This window comes from Vidua chalybeata, chromosome Z (genome assembly GCF_026979565.1).
Source record: "Vidua chalybeata isolate OUT-0048 chromosome Z, bVidCha1 merged haplotype, whole genome shotgun sequence".
In the NCBI taxonomy this organism is placed as follows: Eukaryota; Metazoa; Chordata; class Aves; order Passeriformes; family Viduidae; genus Vidua; species Vidua chalybeata.
Window position 1 is genome coordinate 7,996,349 of NC_071570.1, and position 26,245 is coordinate 8,022,593.

The 26,245-nt window shown below is 41.9% G+C and overlaps 1 protein-coding gene across 1 annotated transcript; it reads right to left on the reverse strand.

The window, feature by feature from the left end:
* Positions 1-635: 635 nt before the first annotated feature.
* Positions 636-24,696, reverse strand: DCAF12 (DDB1 and CUL4 associated factor 12). Its single transcript, XM_053932351.1, has 9 exons — positions 24,395-24,696; positions 23,311-23,565; positions 12,581-12,787; positions 11,295-11,355; positions 8,458-8,651; positions 7,289-7,354; positions 6,477-6,639; positions 2,555-2,739; positions 636-1,817 (listed from the first exon to the last, which is right to left on the reverse strand). Exons 1-9 carry the CDS (start codon positions 24,473-24,475, stop codon positions 1,659-1,661), a joined length of 1,371 nt encoding a protein of 456 aa, XP_053788326.1. The 5' UTR covers positions 24,476-24,696; the 3' UTR covers positions 636-1,658.
* Between the last annotated feature and the right edge of the window lie 1,549 nt (positions 24,697-26,245).

Here is a 26,245-nt window from a genome sequence, read left to right on the forward strand (position 1 = left end):
AGGATTTCCATCCAGGTCTCCATAGCAGCTGGAACTTAAGCCTGATGCTGATTGCTTGGTGTTACTGATGAAGATATTGAGTATGAAGGTGAGAGAGACTGTAAAGACAAATGCAGATTAGCTCTGGGCTGTGGGCAGGAACTGCATTGGTAGTTGATCTCCCACAGAGATGGGAGAATAGAGCATGTCCCAGCCTTGTCTTTCCTCTCAGTTTCAATCAACTGCCCATTTGGCACCAAAGCTGTGAGGTACAGGCACACTTTCCTCCACCAGTGTCAGGGGAAAGGCCTTAATTCCAGCAGAGGACAGAGGCATCACTAACAAGCTGAGAGTTTGGTGCCTGCCAAAAGGAGGAACACCTTGGAGTCTTGCATTTTAGCTGAGTATTGGGTAAGACCATCACCCTGGGAGGCACATGCTTCACAGCTGGACCTGAAGGGCGCTGGACCCATTCTCCCCTCCCAGTCCCAGGTGAAGTTGGAGGGAGTCTGAAAGCAGAAGGCAGCAGGGGATTCTGGAAAAGCCTGAGCCTCTCCTACAGCATAGCTAGCGCAAAGTGAGGGAACACCAAGATACCCTCCTTCGCGGAAAGCTGCTCACTTGCATTAGTAAAGTCTGAGATGCACTCTTTAATCTTGGTGGAAAAAAATAGTTTATTTATTCCATTGGCTTCTTTGAGCAGATGGCCAACCAGAACAGCAAAAAGGGGAAAAATTTCCACAACCTGGGATAAAAAAAGTCCAAGGTTTTAGGCAGTTTATAAAGAGCTTATAAGCTACCCTAACAGCATACTCAGAAACCATCTGGAGAAGAGATAGATTTAGTTCATTTTGAATAACTAGCCCCCATTTCCTCTCAGCATCTCTGCAGCCCTCAATGTAATGTCACCCTGCAACAGCCATGCTGCAGAACAGTCTATACAAACTCCAGTTGTGCAAGATGATACCTGGGACGGACAGTGAAGAAACAGACCAATTTTTGCTCTTAGCACTGCTGAAAACTACCATTCGAACACAAATGCACTTTTAGAAACTCCTGCACTTTGGATTTGATGGGCAATACCCCCCAAGGAATCCATCCATCCCGGGCTCCAGTGAGTACAGCTTAAAATTACCATATCCCTCTATGTAAAAACAGTGTCATTAGATTTGTACTTTTAAAAAATATGATCAACCCAGGCCAGGGCCAGGCTTTGCAGATAAACTAGTAGCTTATCTCTTATAAATATTTTTAATAGTTTTTAATTACAAGTAGTCCTCACTCCAGGTAATGTAACTGACAACAAAGTACCTGCACACATGCAGCCCCAAGACTTTCACAGAAAGCTCAGGAGCAACCACTCTGTAAGAAAGAAATCCTACCTCACAGCAAAGTAGAGGAGGGGACACATGGCCAAGCCAGCCTAAATAGGGGGAAGAGTCATTTGGAGTAAATACAATAAAAAAGGACTTCAAAACCCCTCCATATAAAGGATCAAGGAGGTTAAAGCAAAAAACTAGTTCAAAAAGATGTACAAAACTGTTGGAGACCAACAGAAAATTCTGCCAAAAAATAACTTGTGTTTAAATCAGGAATCAATGACATCACACAATTTTGTTGTTAAAAAAAGAAAAAGTGGAAATCTGTGTAAAGATCAGCATCAGAACGAAGAGTTATCATTAGCTCCAGAGACCAGCATAATTCCCATGAAGTCCTGATGGAAGAGGGCCTCCTGCCACAAACAGTTTCGTTCCAGACGAGTCGTAGCAGTGGGTGTAAACAGCATTTGGGAAGTAATTTATGTCAGAAAAATAATTCCTCCAAGTTTCATCATGGTTCTGTTAAAGGAAAGTTTAGATCGTTATTGTTGCCAAACAAACCCAAAACCCTGTTTCACAAAAGCATTAGGTAGCTTCCAGAGCCTAAAAAGGAGTATTTTCTCTTAACAATCCTGAAGGTTCATAAATGTCAACTAAAAGATACCTGAGTTGTCCTGAACCTTTTTCTGAGAACATTTAGGTCAATCACTGGAATGGGTAGGTGAGGGGACATTGCACTGATACAATAAAAGGTAATAGAGCAAAGTTAAACAAAGCCATTAACTGCTTTACGATAACATACAGAAAACCAAACTCAAGTGCCTGCCATGGCATTACCTCAGGAAGCCACAGTTTCTAAAACTGCACAAAATTAAATTAAAACTCTCTTGCTTCAAGTACCACATTAGATTATCACGGCTTTAAAGAAAGACCATTTATTCTCTGTTTGAAGTTCTGAAAACTACAAGTTAGATTACATTTGAAAATGTAAAGATATAAAATCTAGTTTATTTATGAATGAGTGCATAAGAACTGTAATCACTATACCTTAACTCAAGAAAATAACCTTCAGTACCCTTTCATAAAGCTTTTGTAGAAAGCAATTCTGCAGCACTTCTTGCTCTTAATTATTATTTATTGGTTACATGAATACTGTTTGACTGAGACACAACAGGTCCAAAAAGAATTGGCTCTACGCCACTCCTATATAATGGGCCTACTTCCTCCCACCTCCATCACAGCTACAAACTACTTACCAGCCAGCCTTTCCCGGTTGTCAACTTCAAAATTTCACTTCCTCCTAATTTCTGCTTCTGTCCATAGCAGGCACGGGGGGGCTTTTCTTCCAGGAACCTTTGGGCTCTGATATCATAAAATAACAAGGAGCCTTGCCCTGTCCCCACAGTGATGATGTGCTCGTAGAAGCTCACCGAGCGGATACCTTTCAAACAGAGAAGGACAGTGCAGTAAGGAATAGGGATGCTTTGGCTCTGCAGTGCTGTTACTTCATGTCTAATATTACCTACTAGTATTCTCCAAGACACACAAGTTTTCCCACTGCTACAGAGCAGTGCAGACAAATCCCACTGATGCTATTGAAACAGCAGCTTTGATTGCATACATGACTGCCCTACTCCTTGAGACCATCAGCTACACCAATGGTACATAGTAAGAAGCTTCATCCTCAGCAGCCCTCAGGTCTGCCAGATAAGCCAATTAGGGTCCAGAGTACCTTTGCTCTGTGTGCATAAGCCTTTAAAGTTAACACACCAAGAGCGAGTACATGGCAGCAGAGGGAAGAACATCACGCTGTTTTCCTCCATAAGCTCACATCCTAACTACCTGCCAACCTGCTGTAAATGACCATCTGAGAAAAGAAAGTCCCAGCTGCCACCAAGTGCACTGTGCTGATCAACAGGCTAGGTGTAAGGAAGTGTAACCATAATAATCACCAGTCACTTTGCTGCTAAGATAGCTTCAGAACTATTAACGAGCCTGATCTGTCTCCACTCAAATATTCTCAAACAAGCACAGCTGATTTTTAGTAGCTGGCATTTTTATCACTTTAGCCAGGAAAGAAAACAGAACAGGACTCCTGACATCTAAACTACACCATGTTCCACCAGTACATGGGAAGGTACAGTTCAAACTAAACATGTCAGCACAATTCAGTTATCCCATTACAAGAGTGTAAATTTTGTTCTCACAAAATCTAAATTTGAAGTCTCAGCTAATCAAGGATCCCTTGGAACTAGTCTTGGGGAGATTCTGAATGTAAAAAATTTGCAATCTGCAAAACATCCTGTAATCTCATCTCCATTTATTGTGCAAATACTGTTCTGTGTAACCACTCTACTGCAAACAACTCTTCCATGCAGGTTAAACTCCACTACATCTATACTTCTCCTTCCTTCTTGACAGGATGCCAGGTTATAAACCCTAGGGCTTTTTAGGCCCTCTTTAAAATACCACTGAATTACAGCCTAAACAAGCATTCAAACAGGAGAGGAAATACGTGAGTTATGCCAGCTACAGTCACATGCCAAGTGTTGTCACCACACCAAGCAGGGCTGAATGTCACAGAACTTGTATCATCCTGGAATATTCCCAGCAGCGCACGTGACAAAAGACAATCGGGAGCTGTGGATGCAATCACAGAGTTTTCCTTTCCCCTCTGTATAAAGTCCTAACAGGAAACATGTCCTCATCCTTCTGCCTCTGCCACTGGATGTGACATCCACAGCCACCAGCATTCGTGATACACACTTAGAACAAGGCAAAGCCACATTGTCCTGCTCCAGATATGGGGTGAAGTCTTGGCTGAGGGCTTAATGGGTGGGAAACCACTGTCTCTCTACTGAAGTAGATTACGAGATTCATATGAGAGTTTCCATTTTAATTCAGAGAGCTACAAATGCACTTAAGACAGCAGAAGACCTCCCCCCCCAATCCCAACACATGGATCTGGCTCTGGCAAAGACACACAGAAAGCCTTAAGCCCTCTGCAGTCAGCAAGAGCAGTCACTTGGCTAAGAGGAGAAAGGCACAAGAGTGGACCTCCTCTTATTTTTGCTCCAAGAAGTGCTCTTGACAAGCCACACACAAGAACACTTTCTTCACACAAACAGGTGATGGAGTATCAAGGCAGATGATATATACTTTTCAATTAAATGTATTAATAAAAAGTGATAAAATGCAGAACAACTGTGGATCTTTCTCTAACTAAAGAAATTAACTGAAGAAATCCATTGTGTACCCACTACTAAGAAGGATATTTAGAACAGGCTTTCAAAAACAGCATTTCAAATTGTCTCCTAAGGGGCTGAAGTACCTCAGATTAAACATTCCCGTCAAGCTAAAAGTACAGTTGATGCCTAGAACCTATCACAGTAAGTTATATACTCCCAGCCCTCTACCACCTGTGGACCTAGATTATTTAGGTAAGTATATTGAGCCTCACTCCCATGCTGCAGGAATGGTCTACAGATCCCAGAAGGAAATTAAGATGTAGCGGCATGCCTTACACAAGAAGTCACAGAGTCTATGCCATACAAGCTCTGTCTGCTGCCTTCAGGACATGAAGAGAGAGTACACAACACGGCTCTACAGGCCAGTCATGCAGAGAGCAATTGCTTCTGTGGATCAAGATCTACTGTCCAAGGTGTGCATTTCCCTTTACAGCTGCTAAGAAAAGCAACACTTAAAAGATGTACTAAAAAGCATTCACTGCCTTCCTGTGTAAACAGGGTTACAGCAGAGGAAAGCCAGCTCCAACTCCAGCCTTACTGAGCCACCACCTTTCTGTGACCTGCCTTTGTGCACAACTTGAGTGAACTGAAGTTAATGTGGACTTACCACGTTCAGCAGGTGCACTTCGAAACTTAAAGCACATTCAGGTACCACTGCAAAGCACTTGAAATCAGATTTTAGTCCACAGATCAATAAAGACCCTGTTTTTTAGAGGTGCTACACCACCCCAAGTCCCAGGGAGATCAATATAAAATGGAAACACTCAGTATCTTGGGAATTACTGTTATTTATGTGCCTGCACCACCACGCCAAATAAAAAGATGCACCTACTCTGCAGGAGAGAAAACAGCCCTGAACAAAGGTTTTTTCCAGACATGAACTGGAGAAACCCCTCAAAATACTCCCTACATACATTATCCCCCAATATGGAAAATCACATACTTGAGGCAGGTTTCAGCTACCAGCCACCACTGGGCACCATACTGAAGTGTCTGGGTCAGGATCTGGACCGAATCCTCACTAACAGCAAGTGAAGATAAGCAGTCTTGCTGGTAAGACGTTCAGCTGACTTCTCCTGACATGATACACATTTCTCCCAGATCTGAAAGCAGCAAACCCTGACACTGATCTAGACACCACTGCTCAGTAACTGCATAAATAAAACTTTCCTATCTTTGCCAACATATGTCCTCTTCAGGTAACCTGCCTGATGAAGAGATGGAAGCCCAGAGATGAGCTAAGTAAGGACTGCAACTTACTGGTCTGGGATTAATGTGGCACTCACTGCACCTTCTCATGCCTGATAGTAAAGGATATGGAGAGCACTTTATGGGACCATGCACTCTGCAAACTCTCGTGCCTGGCCCTGGTATAAGGTTCAACTGGACATACTGCATCCATATGAGAAAAGGAAATAGCACTCAAATCATGTAGAAAATCAAGAATCTCAGTCATGGCTTTAAAATTACAAAGCAAGCTTTCCCTCACAGCACATACTCCCAATAAGGTAGCACAGAGCAGACGACATGCCTTTTTTCTAATTCATAGAGAAGAATGCAAGAACAGTATGAATAGTGGTAAAAAGACTGCATTTGCTTTGAGATGATTAAAAATAGAACAAGACCCAGTAAAAAATACACAGCAGTAAAATGCACACTTTTGAAAGTTCAGTAATATCTGGATGGTTTACAATTGAGTTGCTTCTAATGGCAGTGATGTTGCCCTTCATTAGATTTCAGAGATGGTCACAACTGGTTTGTTTGTTGCTCCAGGTACACTGTCACAAAACCAAATCTATACATACACTGCTAATTATTAAGCCAATCACTAGAAAAGCCCTGCCTGTTCGTTAGAAGCTTGACTTACTACAGTTTTTAACAGCTACTTCTGCAAGCAAACCATTTGAAGCACCTTTGACAGGTTTCTTACCACTGCCTCGTTCTTTGGAACAGACGGATTTAACATTGTGAGAGGGCTGCCTTGGATCCAGAAAAGAGACATGTGCCTGTGATCCTACTGCATACACTGACCACTCCTGACCATATGCCAAACACACGTTCTCCCTGCAGTATGGCAACTTTGTGGAAAGTAACTGGAAACAGAAAAAATAAAAATCAACCTGTTACAAGGAAAGACAAAGGTGTTAACAAAACAATTTTGTAAGCTATGTTCTAGGAAGTTGCAGGGAAATAAAAAACAAAATGCAGGAGAAAAATAAGAAGGAAAAAACTGAAAGCAATGGGGTGCCTTATCTGAAGCAAATGGAGACAATAAAGGCCGAAGCCAATAAAAATGAACATTTTAATAAATTGTTTTAGATCCTTCTAAGCTGCTGCTATTTCTTTAACAGATGCACAGCAACATCAGCTCTCAGCTGAAAAAAGGTATCACATTCACTAGCATAGGCAAGTCTGGGTGTGATTTGCCATTACACTTAAATAAGTGCAACTTCCTTTATGAATTCTACTAATCAAGTATCCACCATACTCCACACAACAGTTCACTTCAGCTAACCCGAAACTAGCAGAAAGTTAAGAATGCTTTCCGTTCTCCCAGTTAAGGGGAGCGCAGAGCTTCTCTCCTCTTCAAGCTCCAAATTTCAGGACATTTCATTATACACAGAACTTTTAAGTATTTTATAAACACTGCTGCTCTTCAAATATATGAAGGAAATGAAGAATAGTGAACAGCCTTAACTGCTTCCAGGTTTTGATGTTTAACTCCAATAAACAGAAAAGCACCTTTGATAGCGTGTGCTCTGCTTTCCAAAGATGAAAATACCCATCCAGGGACACAGCTCCCAACTCCTATTAGAAGGAAAATAAAAAGAAAAGCGTTAGTTTCTGTATTACAGATATCCTTACAAACTCACACTCTGTTCTAGACAGGCTGCACAGTCTGGATTGAACTCATCCATAATCCTGTAAAGGCTCTCTCAAGATGATTTTCATTTTATACTGATTTTCATAGAATGCTATACAGTACTTCAAGTGTCAAGTAGAATCTAAATTAACAAAAGAGTAAATAACAATAACTTTCAAAACTATAAATCTTGCTAGGCAAAAAAATAATGAATTATGAGACAGTACAATCTAGAGTTGACAATTCTCTTCAGCAGGCCCCACACTGATTCTAACCCTGAAGCAAGTTTCAGGCACTACTCTACTGAAAAAGTTACATTAAGTTTCCATCAGGGAGGAGTAACTAACAGCTATTATGAAAAATAAAGCCTACAGGATCACTGTGCTTCCAACAGCACACCCACCTTTGCTTCAGACCTTTTCTGTTCTTTGAGGGCGGGGGGGGGGGGGGGGGGAGGGGACGAAGTTATGAATGAATTGCTACACCCACTGGTAATAACAGGACATGAGGATGGGGGAGATTGACATTTACTGCTTGTCAAATACCAACAAAATAACCCAAAGCAAGCGCTAGTGCCTGCCCTGTGAGTCAGTCACCTCAATTGCTGAGCAACCCAGAAAGGATTCAACCATTGAAACAGGAACTGTTAAATGTTAGCTGGTCTTCACAAAACACGAAGGAAAGCGGAAAGAGCACTCAAAAATGGGATTCAAGCTGCAAGAGATGTGTTGCTGTTTTATCAGCTTCTTGTAAATATTGCTTTACTCCCCTGCTTAGGGTGCAAATCTAAAACCAAACCCATGGGAAAACTGTGTGCCTTCTAAAATGTCTGGGGTTTTTTTTTTCTTTCTAGACTCCTCCATTCACTTGGGGCAGAAGCAGACGTAGTAGATTAAAACCACTGCCTCAAAAGACAAGGATGCAAAATAATCAGAGAAAAACATATTAACTTGCTTCTCTGGTATATTCTATTTAGCTTACTTTTTAGTTTTTCTAATACACAGGGACAGTTTTAGGACTTCTCAACTGTCTTGCTTATCTTACTGACCTTGTTCTTATTGTTGAAAGCCAATGCTCGGACTTTGCAATTGTCAGGATTGGTGTTCTCCTTAGGAATATCCTTCAGAGCACTGTGTGTTATGTGGGCATAGACAGGAACTTGAGAGAGATTATGCCTGGCATCACTTTTGGATAACACATCCTCTGTGACTTCCCAGAGACCCATCGAACCATCCCGGGAACCTGATCAAATAGTCCATACATGAGTAGTCCATTCCATATATACAGAACTTGCTTTTCTAAAAAAAGGATTAATCAATAGGGTCTGAAAAAAAGGATACTCTTAGTTTATCTAACAGAACACACTGTTAGTGCCCATATATTATTATTAACAAAAAGATGATTTTACTGAGCTGTAAAGTTCAGAATATTATGAACTCACTGTCAACTCTCCATATGGTTTCCAAGCAGCTAGACCATCTCATATGTTTTCAAACAATTTAGGATACATCCAAACCCACAACCCTGTGCAACAATTATCAGAAGCGACTGAAGATTATAGGTTCAGCCTGAGCCTGTCACTCTCAGCCTTGGTAAAAGAGTCTGTTAAACCAATGCAAAATATCTCCACAAAAACTTCAGCTGGGTTTATGCCCATTTGGGTTTACTTGATTTCTGTCAGTATGCTTATGGCGGAGTACACAGTAATTCGTGAGCTGAACAGAAACATCTATTTCTAATCATAGTTGTACGACTTTGGATGAAATCTATAAGAAAAATTATTTCGCTAAAACCTTTGCCACTTCCTTCTTAAAGAATGTAACTTAGGTCAAACAGACAAGAGCTCATTTTATTTTTCTACTGAATTTGAAGACATTAATCTAAAATATGAATCACTAATGTTAAGAACACTGGATGAAGAAAGCTGAATGCCTCTGGTTCATTGATCAATACAGACTTAATCCAAGACTTTACACACATCCCTTCTGGCATTCAGGCAATTCACTTCCATCTAAGTCAGCTCTGACAGATTTGACAGGTACTTCAATTTCTTCTCTACATAAAGTGAAAAATTCTGTCAAAAGAAATTCATAATGAAGATGCCAGAAAAGCTATGTATCTATATAAGGCTATTAAATTTATCAGCATTGCTATCTCACAGGGGAGAAGCTGCAAAGACAGTAAAGCAAAACATCTTGTTGCAATAGGAGTGGTCCAGTACAGCAGAGATGGCTTTGCCCCCTCACAGATGGATTCAGGCATCTGCCACTATCACCTACTAGAGAAAAATACAAAAGGGAGAATCCTAATGGCAGTTGCATCCAGCAGCACAACATCCTGCCACTCCATTACATGCCATTGGTTTTTATTGCACCTAATCTTGTTTGTTACGGAGGCTGAATACTCAGCAGTAAAATTTCTAAACATCCTGACATACTTTCGGAGGAAGCTGTCCCTTTTAATAGCCCTGGCAGGGGAAAAAGTCCATGTATGTTGCTCAACTGGTTAGTCCTGAAGCCAAGCAGAGTATCATTTGCTACCCTAGGCTCATACCATCCTGAGAATTATTCATCTCATCTGAAGCTTTTGCCATAAAAATACATGCTATATCCTCAATGTCTAGAGTTCAAGTATTTCTGCTTGACACTTTCAGATACAGGTGTAATTGAAATCTCTAAAATTAAAACCATGTCAGTAGTTAGTTGCCTTTTTTCAGTCTTAATTAGGGGTCTCAGTGAGTTCTAAAGAATTCAGTTTAGCAACCAGTCTTGCTAATTGGTTTCAACAAGTTTTCCCTGGTGTCTGAGGTGTGGAAAATAGAACCTACATCCTGTCTGCTATAAGCACCAAAGTAGAGAATATGGCAGTAGAGAACACTTCTACTCACACATCCATCCCTGACCTTTAGAAAATACCGAGTCAACAGAGTTCTATCTCACATGCTGTGCAGTCTATCAGATCCTTATCTTTCCCCTGGACATCTGTAATCATTTGTGCTGTTCTCTTCAAGCTTACGAGCTTGAATGTGAGGGAGTTTCTGTACATATTTGGGGTAGAGACTTGCAAAGATCAAGTTTTATAATAAAAAACTTGATTAAAATTTAAAAAATAAAATTCTAGGGTTAGCTTTTTGGGTTTGGAGGAAAAATCCTACTAAACTAAACCAACAATTCAAATATGTGACTTTTACATAAGACTGTTATAATTTTCTCTCACCTGCAGTTTGACAACTCTGAGTACAGAACAGTACGCCCTCTCAGCACAGAAAGGCAGTAAAATGCTAAATTAATGCAACAAGACGTTGCTATTTTTGCCTTTACCCAAGTAACTCTTTATGAAGTTACACTGATTATCCAACTAGTCACCAAAAAGTCATTAACTGAGTTTCTCTATTACAGCCTTCTGTATTGACTGCCATAGTGTAAGTGCATATATACATATACGCACACAACTGTACTGAGAGCTTGACGAAACAATCTGAATTCTCATTAATTACTCTTTTACATGACTTCAGGAAACTGATATTGATCTCAAGTGTTTCAAAGTTATTAACCAATAACCAACACCCCTCTTTAAATTACTCCTCTTATGTGGAATCTTTTCCTGTAACTCATTGTGTTCAAACATCCCCTAACTAGAAACACAGTAATATTCTAATACTAGGAAAATCAGATCTAGACTAAGGCCCAACAACAAAATACAATGAAGCACCATACTAAGTCCAGGAAGTTTTTAAACAGCCTAGGTAGTTCCAAGTGGTTTCAAATGCCCTGACAGAGGTGCTTTCCTAACACTTATCAAATGTTGTGCATCACTTTAACATTCAGAGAGAAGGAAAGCTTAAAAAACAAGCAAACAGCTCAAGAGAAAAAAATATGACTTTACCAGAAACAGCCATAGTATCACTGATCCACGCAATTGAAAATATCCAGTCCTTGTGTCCATCCTAAAAGAAGAAAGATTTTTCTGTGCCATTATACTTGAGAGCAGTCTCAAAGCAGACAAGTAACCTTCGATTTTTAGTACAAGCTCAGAAGGACAGACCTACATTAAAAGCATACAGCTAAGATTCCAGTATCAAGCTGGAACAGTTCAAGTACCTAGCAGTAATTTTAACTTATCTGGTTTTGAAGTGCAATTAATAAAGAAAAAACAGGTGTTGGAAAAACAGGCCTCTGACCAAGGAAAAATTAATCTCAATTCTAAGATTTTCCAGAATTCTCACATTTTCCATTCTGAAAGCAGCATTCTTCTGTAAAGTATCTATTTGTTAGGGTTTTTTTCTTCCAACACATATCCTACTATAAAAAGTAACCAAAATCTTAAGTTTACAATACATGACCTATAGATTAATGTTTCAAGATTCTTTTCTTTAGCGTGTGAGAAACCTATGGAGGGAAAAAAAAGGAGCATAAGACTCTAGTTTTGTTAATAAAGCTAGAAAGTCACACAAATTAAGAGCAAGTCATGCAAATCTTCAGTCAAATCTTGCTGCAGCTGGTTATCTGCTGCTGCAGAAACTCTGATCTGACCTCTGCTGTTACAGTTAACGTCTACATGAAGCTCTGAATAAAAAGGAGAAATGAGAGGGAAGTGCTCACAGGACACCACCATATTCTCCAGGCTGTTTTTTTAAAGACTGGCCGTTTTAAAAAGGCCTCAGGATATTTCATAAATAAAACCAGTACCAGTTTGTATCAAACTGTCACAAGCCATGGGGTTAGAATTAATCTTCAAAACCAAGTTCCACCTCTGGAATAATACATCCAGAAGCTGCACTGGGATAAGGAGAAAATTTTAACAACTTGCAACATAGTTTTAATTTCTCAAAAGAGATTTTTTCACTATAAATAGTTTCAGAGCTCATCACCACAATTAGACTTCAATACTTAGGATTTTGTTACATTTTTGGTGCTGAAAAGTAAGCTAAAGTAGACCTGAAGGAAGATGAGGAAGAAATCTGACCCAAAGCCCTGAAAATCCACTCACATGTTTGAGTACTCAATTATATTTAAGATACCATAACAGAAATGACAACTCAATCAGAAATGTTTTCAGAACTTTACTTCCTTACAAGGCTCCTAAATAATAACCTTGCTCTGATCAAGCACACTTCAAAGTAGTAACTTTTTAAGTGAGAGAATAAACTTTCCCCAGATACTCCCACTTACATCTCCCACACAGACAGGATCAAGTGTAGGCAGACGATAAATTGCAAGACTGTTGGGGTTGTCTCCACCTGTGGCCAGGAGGGTCCTTGAGGGGTTGATCTCAATGGCATGAATGCCACATCCCTGCTGGTTCACCATGCCAGGTTCACGATCCTTCAGGATAGGAATCTTGGTAATTTGACCAGTCTGGACATCTACTACAAATAACTAGGAAAAAAAAAAAAAAAAAAAACAGACATGTAAGTCATCATCAAAGAGAAAAGAAAAATAAGATGGTCAAATATCCTCCCTATTTTGAACTGACATTCTTTTTGAGTTGAAATCCACAAATGCTTCAAGGATTGCTGAAAAATGCATAAAATCCTTCTTAAAACAGGTTAAGTAAAAATTACAGTGGGTTTATATCAATCATTCCATTTCATTTTCACAGTAATGGAAGGGAGAAGAGAGAAATCCGTCATGGGAGGTTTCCCATTTGAATAAAAAGCCCTTGAACATAAAACTCTCTTCCCTGTTCAGTACAACAAAACAATATTGTTTTTAAATTTCTACCTACCACAGTGAGAAAGAAAACCCACCTCAAAAGAGCTATTAAGGCCCATGGAGCTTAACACGATTCTCCTGCCTCCCAGGTAACACACTAACCATAAAGTTTTAGCTTTTGCAGACTGACAGTTTATGCAATTGGAATTTATTTTGTGGTGATAAACAGAGAATAGTAACTAAATATAGTGTGAACATCTGAAAGAAAGATATTTAGTGATATACCTCATCCCACAAAAAGACAAGAAATTAGAGCAATATGTCACTGACACAATGTCAGAAAACTCTATTATCTTACAACTCTTCAAACAGACATGCCCAGTGTTATGTCAGTTCAGACATCTACAACCACGGGATTACAGTTTAAACCAGAACAAAGGTTTATATTGCCTGCCAAAGTGCACTTTCATTTGGGAGGCTCATGGGCTGGGTCACTTCATAGATGGTGCTCAGAGGGCAGCTGCACTGACAGTCAAATAGGTCTAACAGAGAAGACAAAGCCCTATGAGGGAACATGAGTTAAGCAAGGAAATGGAGGATCTGAGGCTGACTTAGCACTAAGGCAAGTGATCTAGAACTCATAGCCCAAGATTATAATTAAATTCTACACTATCTTTAGTCTGTTCCTTCTATAACCAAGAATGTTGTCTCAAAATCTCTGGAAGCGAACCAAAGATGACAACTGTAACAAAAACCTTTAATACAATTTTAAAAATACACACCTCAAGGAAATTGTTCTGAAATCCTTTGTCAGACATTTCTAGAAGATCAGAAGAAAATCTAGAGGTTCTTAGAAAGAAGTTATACATACAAGCTGCTTTTGGTGAACTCTTACAGAGTGTAGATCTGTTCTTTTAATAAAAGCATAGGAAAAATACATTAAGATAATTTAGCAGCATATCTTTTACTTGATGTACTGAACTAGCAGAATATTAACATCTTATCAAAACTTGATAAAGTATGGTAATTTACACACATTCCACAGAAAAGATGAAATCCACTCGTTGCTATCTGTGTGTTGTGTCTAGAATTATGCATCATCTTCACCCTGCAACTGATTGTAGGCAGCAGTCTTACACAAACAGATTATTCCTACAGAGACTGCATTTTCATGTTTACTTTTTTATTTTGTACACACATGTGGTGTATGGCAACAGCTGAGGTGTAGCTGAGTAGGAGGGAGACATTCCTCACTCTTCCCAAGCCTTACAAAGCCTTCACTGCCCGAGCCAGATGGTAAAAACACAATGCACACAGCAGTCTCTCTACTCTAGCCACCTGAAAATTAACATCTGCACTAAAGTGTCACTGTTGAGTAGGACAGGAACAGAAGAACTCCAAGTCAGAAGGCAAGAAATGAAACTCTGATTTATTTCAAATGCACCGCTCTATATATAAGAACATCGTGCAGACTAATTCCACTAGTCTTAGAGTAAAAACATCTCACACCATTGGTGTGCAGTGAATGACACACGGTGGCAGAACATATCTATAAACAATGTGAATAACAAGAGAGATTAGAGATTTATTTACATTCTTTCCCAACTGTTTCCCAGGCTCTCGCCAGGTTAGAAAACCTCTCTCTTTCTCTCTGACTGAACTGAGAATATAAAGAATCAGGATCAGTCATTTCCTCTCTCCTCCCATCATCCCTTGTCCTGCCCATGTGAGCGCATATCCCCCTTCACTCCCAGTATTTCTTTCCAGCAGGAATGCCCAATTCTCTCCCCTATCCTCCTTTAACTACTGAAAAATACAAAACCCTAAACAAAATTAACAGTTTAGTAGTTAGGATTAAAGCTTGCAGGTGTCAGCTGCACGTCCTAATGTTGACACCAGGAGTACTAATTAGGAAAACACACCCACACCTAAGGATGTTCATGGACTCAAAAGACTTGTGACAGCTGTAACAGATTCACACTTGGAAGTGCAAGTCATCTGGTAGGGGGACTGAAATTAAAACCCCTTTGCATTCTCTAGTCTGACACCCTCATCATACACCTGTGTTGGTTAATAAAAACTTACTCTAATGCAAAATACTTTTACCTAAACTCTAAACTAATCGGACTAAAAAGATAAAGAACTTAAAACTTTGCACATATAAGGGACTGGCTATGTTGTTTTGGTTGTAAAGGTCAGAGCAGTAACTTCTCCACTTGCTTGGTAAGGAACCTGGTCACTGAGTAGTTTAAAAACAACCATCACCTCCCTTGAGTAAAATAAGCAACCACTGCTTGCACACAGAGATTCTTACATCACCTGGGGCATTATAGGAAGCAAAAGCTCACACTTGAAAGCTGCACCTCTGGTTGCCCAGAAATCATCCCTATAAATCCAGCACACAGAAGCCAAGATGAGCCACAGCTGATAGACACTTTTAAAGCCAAAAAGGAAGAAATGTTAAAAAACAAGAGAAGAACTCAGCTAAGAGTGCAGAAAATTTCAGTACTATTTCAGGAGTTTGAAAGACACCAGAGTAAATAAAATACAAAATATTTTCAACTGTTGAAATAAGTACACCTGCAAACAACTTCAAAGCAGTGTAGACATTAAAAGTCTTGGCGAAGTCCTGATAACTGTACCATACAGTAATTTTCTCTGTTATCTCAAACAGAAATAAGAATTTTTTCCTGGCTACTCATTATATAAAGAGGAAAACCCATCCAACAATGTTTTTGCTGGACATAAAAAACTCCACCAGCCTCCAAATACTGAATTGTGTGTATTTGTCTCTTGATTTTAAGCTTTGCACAAAATTCAGTTCTTCCTTCTAGTAAAACATATGCGTGTCAGCCTTTAGTATGCCAAACAACTTGACATCCAGGATTTACCAAATCTGGATTGCTTCAGCCATCTGGCAGAAGTGCAAGGACCACACTTCATCTGTGAGAAACACAGCAGACTCAGCTACCATGGTCTCTGCCAGACAACTGTGTTCTAACAAGGAAACAGGCTGGATGACATGGAAGAGAGAAATCTATTTCCCCTCTTTTTCTAAAGTACTTTAGATGCACAGCTTGCAACAGTGCTATCACTCAAGAATCAAGGCAGACAAGCATGGTTAGGTACTACAGCTGACATAGCCATGAAACTTCATGATCTTTGCACATTTGCAGAGATTGATAGCTGTACACTTATTTTTCTTTTGACGTGCAGAAGTGGTGAGAAGTCATTTTGGCAAATAGCTTCCCTGCGATTACCATATGGCTCTCCTCTTGGCTGTCCAACCTGCTTATGATCAAGTCAATCAAGAAACTCCTCACTTCACTGATGAGGGAAGTTCATTAATCAGCTTGCCAAAAGTAGAGACTGTGGCAGGGAACAGAGTATCCAAAGATGAGAGTATGAACTGCAAAACCCATCATATTCTTATATGCAATACTGAGAGCAGAATGGTTTACCAGGTTTTTTTATTTTTTGGCTTGCCTTTCAGGACATAATAATTTAGGGGGAAGAAACACCTAGAAAGCTAACAACCCAGTAGAGATAAATTCCCTTCCCATGTATCTTCAACTGAAAGCATTCACTTTAGACAGCAAGATTAAGAAAGAGGTCTAAGAAATGCCATTTCAAGGCAGCAGAGACTCATGTCTTCAGCTGCTGCCCCTGCACAAAAACCACCAGATGAACAGGCAGTCCTACCCTATCTTTTAGTTGATTGTACAAATCAATCAAAACAAAAATAAAGGGTGCCATCCTGTTTTTACTACACAAGCAGGATGGATGAGATCTAAAAGGCACAAATAACATGCATGAAAGAGACTGCTCATTCTTCATGCAAGAGCTCAGAACATGCTCTGTGCACCAGCTCCTCACACGGTGCTCTCAGAAATCATGGGCACATTCTTGTCATTCATAGTAACTTTCGAAAGAAACCCAACGTAAGTACACTGCCCTGTTAAAAATAGTCACTAAGAGAGAATCAATCATGTTCAAGTTCCACAATTGGCTTAAGTTTATCTTTTGAGAATCTAAAGATGTAGAGATATGCCTCCTCCTCACCATCCATCTAAACAGTCTGATCACCCTTGTGACAATAACTAGTGCTCAAGTAGCTGCAAGGTCAACTGTATCTGCATTAGTGAAACTAACCCTACAAGAAAACCTGTCTGCACACAAAGAAGCAGATGACTCCCTAGCCACATGCACATCAGTGCTAGCCAAAACGAGCAGGTGGGAACATCCACTTTTGCAACAGCATGACTCCAGACTAACTAAGGCTGGTCACAAAAAGATCTCACCCACAGCCAAGTTGGAAAATTATTACTTGTTCTCCTTCAAACATATTTTTTGCTAACAAAACAACAAAAGAAGACTTACTGTGCTATTAATGCTTATTGTGCTATTACATCAGTGCTATTTCTGGTCATACCTGAGTAGCAGTGATTGATTTTTCCAAGTTCTCAGCCTTGACTTTTGCTCAGATCATAAATATCTTTCTTTTCTGTTCATAAAACACTTGGTATCAGGTTCTTTTTCCTGTAGCAGTACAGATTTACTAACATATGCCAAGCCTCAAAGAAACATGGACACTTTAAACTATCAAACTGGAATCGTATATCTCCTTTCTGTTGAAGATGGAAATAAAGAAGCATAGAATGGTTTGGGTTACAAGGCACCCTTAAAGGTTGTCTTGTCCAAGTGCCCAGCAGTGAGCAGGGACATCAGCTAGACCAGGTTTCTCAGAACTCTGACCAACCTGTCCTTGAATGTTTCCATGGATTAAGCATTCAGCAGTTGTGTGGGCAACCCAGGCTGGTGTGTCACTACCCTGATGGTAAAGCTTAAGAATCTTCCTTGTATCTAGTGTGACTCTTTTAATTGAAAATAATTACCTCTTCAATCACTACAAGCCCTGTTCAATTCATCTGTCCCCATCTTTTTTATAAGTCCCTTTTGGGTACTGGAAGGACTTGATAAGGTCTCCTCAGAGCCTCCTCTCCTCCAGGCTGAACAACCAAAACTCTCTCAGCCTTTCCTTGTAGGAGAGGTGCTCCAGCCCTTCAACCATCTTGGTAGCCTCCTCTCTGGGAGACAGTAGGACCCTGTCCCTCCTGTGCTGGGAGCCCAGAGCTGGATGCAGTGCTCCAGGTGGGTCTCAGCAGAGCAGAGCAGAGGGGCAGAATCCCCTGCCTCCCCTGCTGCCCACGGGGCCCTGGATACAGCCCAGGACACGTTTGGCTCTCTGGGCTGTGAGTGCCATGGCCAGGCCATGTGCAGCCTCTGACCCACAGCACCCCAAGCCCTTCTGGGCAGGGCTGCTCTGGGTCTGTTCATGCCCAGCCTGTGCTGGTACCGGGGGCTGCCCTGACCCTGGTGCAGCACCAGCACTTGGCCTTGAGCTTTATGATGCATGGACCCACTCCTCAAGCTTGTCTCTGGGTGGCATCCCATTGTTCAGGTGTGTCAAAGCACCACTCAGCTTGGTGCTGTCATCAAACCTGCTGAGTGCACTGGATCCCTCTATCTATGCCATTAATGAAGACATTAAAGAACACTGGTCCCAGTGCAGATCTGTGAAGGACTCTAGTTGTCACTGATGTCCACTGGGACTCTGAGACATTGAACACTACTCTCTGGATGTGATTATCCAACCAACTCTCTGGATGTATCCAACCAATGCCTCACTCCCCAACAGTCCATCCATCAACTCCATCTCCCTCCAATTTAGACAGAAGGATGTTGCAGGGGACCGTGTCAAAGACTGTACAAAAGTCCAGATAAATGACATCTGTAACCTCTTCCTTGTCCACTTCTGCTGTCACTGCATCACGGAAAGCCTCTGGTTTGTCAGGAAGGACTTACCCTTGGTGAAGCCATGCTGGCTGCCTCAATTCACCTCCCTGTCCTCCATGTACCTTAGCAGAGTTTCTAGAAAGAAACTAGATCCCATGATTTTCCCAGGCAGAGGGGAGGCTGACAGGTCAGTAGTTCCTGGAGTCCTTCCTTCTACCACTTCTCAAGATACATACAATGGCTTCTCCCTTTTCCAGTCACCTGGGACTTCATCTACCTGCTATGACTTTTCGAACATCACAGGGAATGGCAACTACATCAACCACGCTAACATAGCACAAAACTTACTAACAGGTTATGCAGTAGAGGCACTCAAGTGTGTAATGTAAAAAAAACATCCTTCTCGAAAGGGTCCAAAGCGAAACAATCCACAATATAAAGAAACCACCTGAGAAGCGAGGAGAGGTAAAAGCAGCCAGCAAGTTGGTTGACTTTGAATTCATATTTTCAAAGACAAGGCCCTGAAATCAGGCACTCCACTTTTCTGTGAAACTAGGAAGCACTACCAGCTAATGGTCACGGACTTTGATGTTACTGCATTTGTGCAGCACCAAAATCACATTTATAATTTTTTATTTGCATTTTGCCCTCCATGTTTAATTTCAGGGGGCTGGGAGACAGTTAATACATGCTGACAGATGGCAAAGCATGGAGAAGTGACAGACATTGCCTGCTAAAGGGCATCCTTACAACTCACGCCATACCTGGAACAGAAACTACCAGACAGACACGAGTCTGCAGTAATTGATCACATGCAGTTGACAGAATAGCAATACTCTTGAGACAAGAAACCAACACCTGGCTATTTGGTCACAAGCCACTGAAAGATATGTGAATGGAGATATCAACTACAGGCATCAGAGGTTTATTTACATCGAGTTTCAGTCACTGTTCACTGGACTTTTGAGTAGAGCTACAAACTGGAGGAGACTTCTCATTTCCTACATGTGATCAGAAATGAGCTGCCATCTCAATGCTTCCTCACATATGCAAAGCCAGAAGACACATTAACTTGCAAAGCAAGGGGAAATAATTTTCCTTATAGACAGTTCATATTCACAGAGGAGGAACTTCCCATTGTACTCTCACCACAATCCCGGGCTGTAATTGTATGAGACACACAAACAGACACAGGATCTCTTGAAACAAGTTTAAAGTCTCTAATAGGAAATGAAAGCTGGTGATTTACAGCAGGGCAGCTAAGGCAACACACCAATCTGCTGAAGAGAGAAAAGGTTTCAGCCAGCATTCAGAAACCAACCCGTGCATGCCTTGGAAAAGCTGCCTGAGAAATCAGGAGAGCATTCAGAAAGGAAGTTTAAACACATCTATATATATAATGTATATATAATAATATGTGTATATATGTATGTATAATGTATATATATGTATAATAATGTATGTATAATACATCTATAGGGCTTGCCTGGAAAAAGAAAAAAAAAACAAAACTAGATTCCAAGCAAATATATTCTCAAACAACTGGGAACTAATTAGCTTCTTGTATTTAGGGAATGATTTACAGCTCTTATAGTTTTTCATCTTTAACTCTGCAATTAGCAAAAAGATTATATCTTGAACATGTAGATGTAACTAACAGAGGAAAAGAAGCTGAAAAATTATTACTGAAACTACTTTTTAGATGCTACTTTATTCTTCATGATTTCCTGAAATAGTAAAGAGGAAAAAAAACCCACCAAAACACAGGAACCTGGTGTTCTATGTTTTTGTCTGCCATAAACCTATCTCCTACCTAAATCTCATGAGTTTCTCTACGCCTGAAAGAAGACTGCAGATTACAGACCGTATCTTCTTCTGACACAGTTTATTCTATGTATCTTCACAGCATCAGTCTTTGGTAATTTAGATGCCTTTCAGAACACACCCTAAATGTCTGCACCCCTCGGAAGTTCCCTGCTTAATCATTTGAATTGGAAAAACATTAAGGAGCCCATTGCATGCAAGGTCTAGAAAATTCTTGCAAACAGGAATCCTGGCTCTGCAAAGCCCAGGTGAAAAGTCTGGGTGATTTCATTTGAAATTTTAGGTGCTTGAATGCTTGTAATAGTTCCCATAATTCTAAATCTACCAGAAAAAGCACATACCTTTACAGAATATAAATATTTGAAAAATTTGATTTACAGCTGCTCAACTGTGAGCACCATAATCCACTAGAGAAGAATAAAGTAATTTCACATCCTGGAATAGTTTTAAGGGTAAAAAGTTACTCCACATAATTGAACATATTATAATCTTCATCAAAAAAAGAGTAACTGACAGAGAACTCCATATTCTCTTCAGTGTTTTTATAGTAACTAGTATTGCCAACTGACAAAACCCAAATTTCCTCCTCTGTGACAAGAGTGTATTTTTGTTTTGTCATTAAGAACAGTGAATCCTCCTGGCACTGAACAGTGAAGGGTAATTTATAAATTAAATGCTAAAAGCACTCAGTGCCACAGTCAAGCCCTGATTAAAATAACTGCTATAGTTTATATTTTTCTCTTGAATTAATTTTAATTAAGTGCAACTCCAATGCAGCAAACCTCATTGAAGTCAACCAAGGTGTTTTTGATTTACTCCCAACTTGAATACCACAACTTCAGCATATGAGAATCAACAAAGGCATTTTTCTTTAACAGGTCACTCACTCAGGAGATGAGAGAAAAAAATCTCATAATTAGAGTGCAGAGTTTAACGCTTTACTTGTTCAAATGTGAGCACAAAGCAAACAAGGTACAGCTATTATAGCAGTCATAATTCCTGTATGATCTTTCACAATGCTGCAGGGACTTCTTTTGCAATCACTCTATTTTGCTCAATGACAGAGGAGGTCTGTCTCTAACATTAAGTCTAGCTGTGGACAAACACCCTTGGCTGCAGCATGTGCAAAGGGAAGAACAATGCTAACAATGCTAGTGAATCCCTCTTCAGCTTCATGATTGTTTGATTCCAATTTTCTGCAAGGCTGCGTTAACACCCACTTGCCCATTTATCTTCGCTGCAAACGCGCCTGAGCTACAAAAGTTACAGAACACAGCAAAATCGTTGTAACTCTATAAAACACACAGTCATCTCGCTAGAGTAAGCAAGATTTTTGGGAGCCTGTGTTTCAGCAGGAGTTCGTCTCCCATAAGCAGCTCTACAACCACAACCAGTGCTGGCTGCTGACTGGCTGAGGAGATGAACATATGTGGAGAAAGTAGGCAGAGAGATTCTATTTTGAGCTTAATGCTGTTAAAAGATTGCTTTGTTTATACAGTTAGGCCCTACTTCTTAAGAGCTACTGCATAAAAGTCTCCCTCTGTGCAACTGTGAATAATAATAGAACATCTCAGAATGTTTCATCAGAAGTGGAAAAAAACAGCCCACTGACCCTTGATGGTCAGACCACTGAGCATGGCTTTGGCACAGAAAGATCTTGAGGCAAAGAAGCAATTGCAGCAACTGATACACTCTGAGATTTAAGAGCTGCTACATCTATGCATTCATTCCTTCTAACCCTCGATTCCCTTCCCTTCCCTCCACATGTGGCACCAACTAACCTGCAATTTAGGATTTTGCACTAATTCAATCAGAACTCCTTGCATGACATTGAAACCTCAGCCAATGAACTTGGGCTACTAATTCTGGTGGTGAATATTACCTATGAAATATGATCTCCTCCATTTACTAATCCCACAGGACACCATTTTAATATTCCCCTGAAATGTTTCCAAGCATCACTTCAAGAACCTGAGGAGTTCTCTCAGTTTTTGTAGAAGTATGTAAAGATATATAAACCAGAAAAGCTATTCAGACACTGGAGACAGTTTTAGAGTGAAGAATTATAAAGTCAACGAGCAACACTGAAGACCTGAATTTTTTTTTTCTTTTTTTTTTTTTTTTTTTTTAAGGTCAGAACATTTCTGGATGCTCTGACAAATATCTAGAGTTTAACCACAGTTTTAGAACAACTTTTAAAAGCCATCAGCACAGAATCATTTGTAAAACCAAACTATGTAAGATTGAGCTTAACAGAAAAAAGGAACTTTAGCAGCAAGTTTGGCCAAGCACTGACAGCCACCATTAGAGACGCTAATATCTGTCCATTAGTGTCTCATCTGCAGGACAAAAGGGAAGATCCAATCCCACTGTTGCTCTTCATCCTGAAACCAGGTGTAAATCGCTCTGTAAGATCACACAGATGCTTCCTGAAGTGCCTCATATTCAGATGAGAACAGATCGTCCTTAAGCATTGCTTTCATTCAATAGGCCGCGATTTTGACTCCACTCCTAATTCCTAAAGTTTTCCCTGGCCATTCACACACTTTGATTACGATAAGCATCATTTGAGGGTGGAGGTGGAATAATTAACAGAGGACGGGGAAACAGCGAGAGGTGGCACTCACCGTATTGCATTTTGTCCCGCACACCACTTGTCGGTGATTTAGCCACTGGGAGGCAAACACTTTATTGAGTGTTCCGAGGTGAAATTCCCTCTCTTTCAGGAGGCTGGGGAGCTGCTGGGCTGCGTATCCATGCAACAAGCGGTGGTAGCTGGACTCATTCTGCATCCGGACCTCTCTCCCTTTCACGTAGTATACTAGAGACCTTTTCACCGGCGGGAGCCTTTTCCTTTTGTGAACAGAGTGATCCCACCCGTACTGTGGATAATAAAGTTAGGCACTGGATAAAGCAACTAAAACAAACTTTTAAGACACCACCCTTTCAAATTCAGCGATATTCCCGGCAAAACCCTGAAGCCTTTAAAACCACCCATGGAACACCGCGCACGGAAATTAACTCGGGAATGCTGACAGAGCCTTTGGCAGCGTGAAATCAAAAAGAAATATCTGCTAAAGGAGTAACACGGCGATAATATAACGACAGTCCGTGGCGGTTCGGCACCGTTGGTACGCCAAATGTTCACGGGAAGAAGCGGAGCGCTTGGAACGGGAGAGGGGCAGCGCAGACAGCCCTCGCCCTCAGCTTGGCAGGCGCAGGGGTGACACCCAGGTGGCTCCCCGATACGGACGGCGGCGCTCGGCCTCCTCCGGCTGGACCAGAGCCATCCAGCCATCATCGCTACGCGGCAGCGAGCGGCGAGCGGCGGCCGAACCCAACGGGCACCACGAGCCCCGGGGCGCGGGCACAACGCGGGGAACTGACCCTGGGACCAGGGGCTCCTCCTCGCCCGTGACCCTGGCACTTGGGGGCTGCCCCTCTTGGGGTGACACCAGGACCGGGGCCGTCCCTCCCCATCTGGCACCGAGACCGGGGGCTCCTCACTCCTGGCTACTACCACCGGGACCGTGGCTGCTCCTCCCCAGGATCCCCAATCCCCCAGGACACCTTCCTTCCTCATCCTCCGGACAGGGTCACCCCCTTCCTCCCGGGGACCAGCACGTCCGCCGCGCCCCGGGAACCAGCGCTTCTCTCCCTTCCCACCACCGGGAACAAGCGCTTCTCCCCTATCCCCACCTCATCCCTTACCTGCTCCCCCTGGAGTCCCCCGGTCCCCGCGGCGGCAGCCGCCGCCGCTTTCCGCTTCCTGCTAACTGTTTTCCGGGCCATAGTAGAAGGATGAGGAGGATGTGGACGAGGAGCAGCCCCACATGGAGCGGGACGGGGCGGTTCGGGGCATATGGAGCGGGACCGGGCCCAGGCTCTGTCCCTCAGGCCCCGCCGGCCGCGCCTCACGGCATTTTACAACACCACGGGGTTTCGTTTTGTTTTTTTTTCTCTTTTTACGACAGTCGAATCGCAGCTTTACGGCGGCTGTTCCGCCCCGCCCGGATGCCCCGTTGCCTAGCAACCAGGCCGCAAGCTGGCCGCGCCCCCTCTGCCGTTGCCATGGCAGCGGAGCCAGCGTGGTGAGGGTGCGGCGCCCCCTAGCGGCGGGCGGGCTCACCTACAAGGTGGCGGTTCGGGAATCCCTCCCGGGAAAGGGAGATTTTTCCCAAACCCTTCGTGTTTGATCAGACCGTCAGCGCCCCGGGAAAGCCGAGACACTTGTCCCCGACCAGTCTGTCAGGGTCCCACTATGGGGACAGAATCAGATAATCAATTAGGTTGGAAAAGACCTCCAAGTTCACCCAGTCCAAGCTATGCGTGAACACTGCCCTGTCAACCAGACCACGGCACTGAGTGCCATGTCCAGTCTTTCCCTAAAGATCTCCTTTACGTCACTCCTCCACCTCCCTGAGCAGCTCATTCCCAAAGTCTAATGACCCATTCTATGAAGAAATTCTTCCTAATGTCCAACTCTTCACTGGATCAGAAGGTGGTTCAGCTGACTCTTCAGGGTCACATGGAAACACAAAAACCCCTTTGAGGGTTTCTACACCTTTAGCTGGTCTCTTGGCACCCCAGAAAAAATCCAGGAATGCACAACCAAAAGTATTAGAGAGACCCTCTCCCAGGGCTGCACACTCAAGTATTTTACCCACTGTTAATGAAGGACTCACACCTTGAAGGACAGTTTACAGAACAATAATATTTTACTAATGTAATAGAAAACTGTGACAGGTTAAGATTAAAAGATCGCTGGTGATAGGATCTGGCTGCAAAAACGTATTCAGAGCAATTGAGATAAACAGTCACCATACATAGAGTACAGTTCTGACAGGTTCAGCCTGATCAGTCAGTCGATCCCAGAAGTTACAGTGGAACCTTCTCTAATTTCTCCCCATTTTTAACTTACTTTTATACTATTTTTGCACCAGTTACTCCATTTTTACTAGAGTAACTCTAGTCATGCACCATGTGCAGCATGGGGTGGTTGTACCTTGGAGGTGGGTAATGTCAGTGTCACACCTGAGGTAGCCTCTGGGATGGAGGTGGGCATTTGTGATCTCGCCCCAGTACCTGGTTCAGCAGCAAGGCACCTCCTTTCCCCCTTGTTTTTCAGCTGCTATACAGTTTATCTGCACCACTGAGTTCCCCCTCTTGCCCGGATTTCGACAGAGCCTGGCCCTGGTGTCTCCACTCTGCTCCACCCCTCCCTTCAGTCCCCTTTAGCATGGATTGTGTGGGGGAAGTTGGGCATGCTGACCACATCCCATCCAGGGAGTCATAACTGTGCTTGACCCTGTTTTCTGTACTGTTACAACTTCTGTTAGAATGTGAATGCAACTTCCCTGTTTTCTCTAATTTCTCTAATTTTACCCCCAGTCATTTTCCTGTTGCAATGTATTTGCAAGGGCTAGGCCATAGTGTGCACCAGCCAGCCTGCTTCTAAGTTTGTTATCAAAGCCTCAGGAATTCATCAAGGCTACTGAAACATAAAGTGTGCTAAATTACGAAAGAAGAGGCTGAGAAACCCAATACCAAGACCACAAGAAT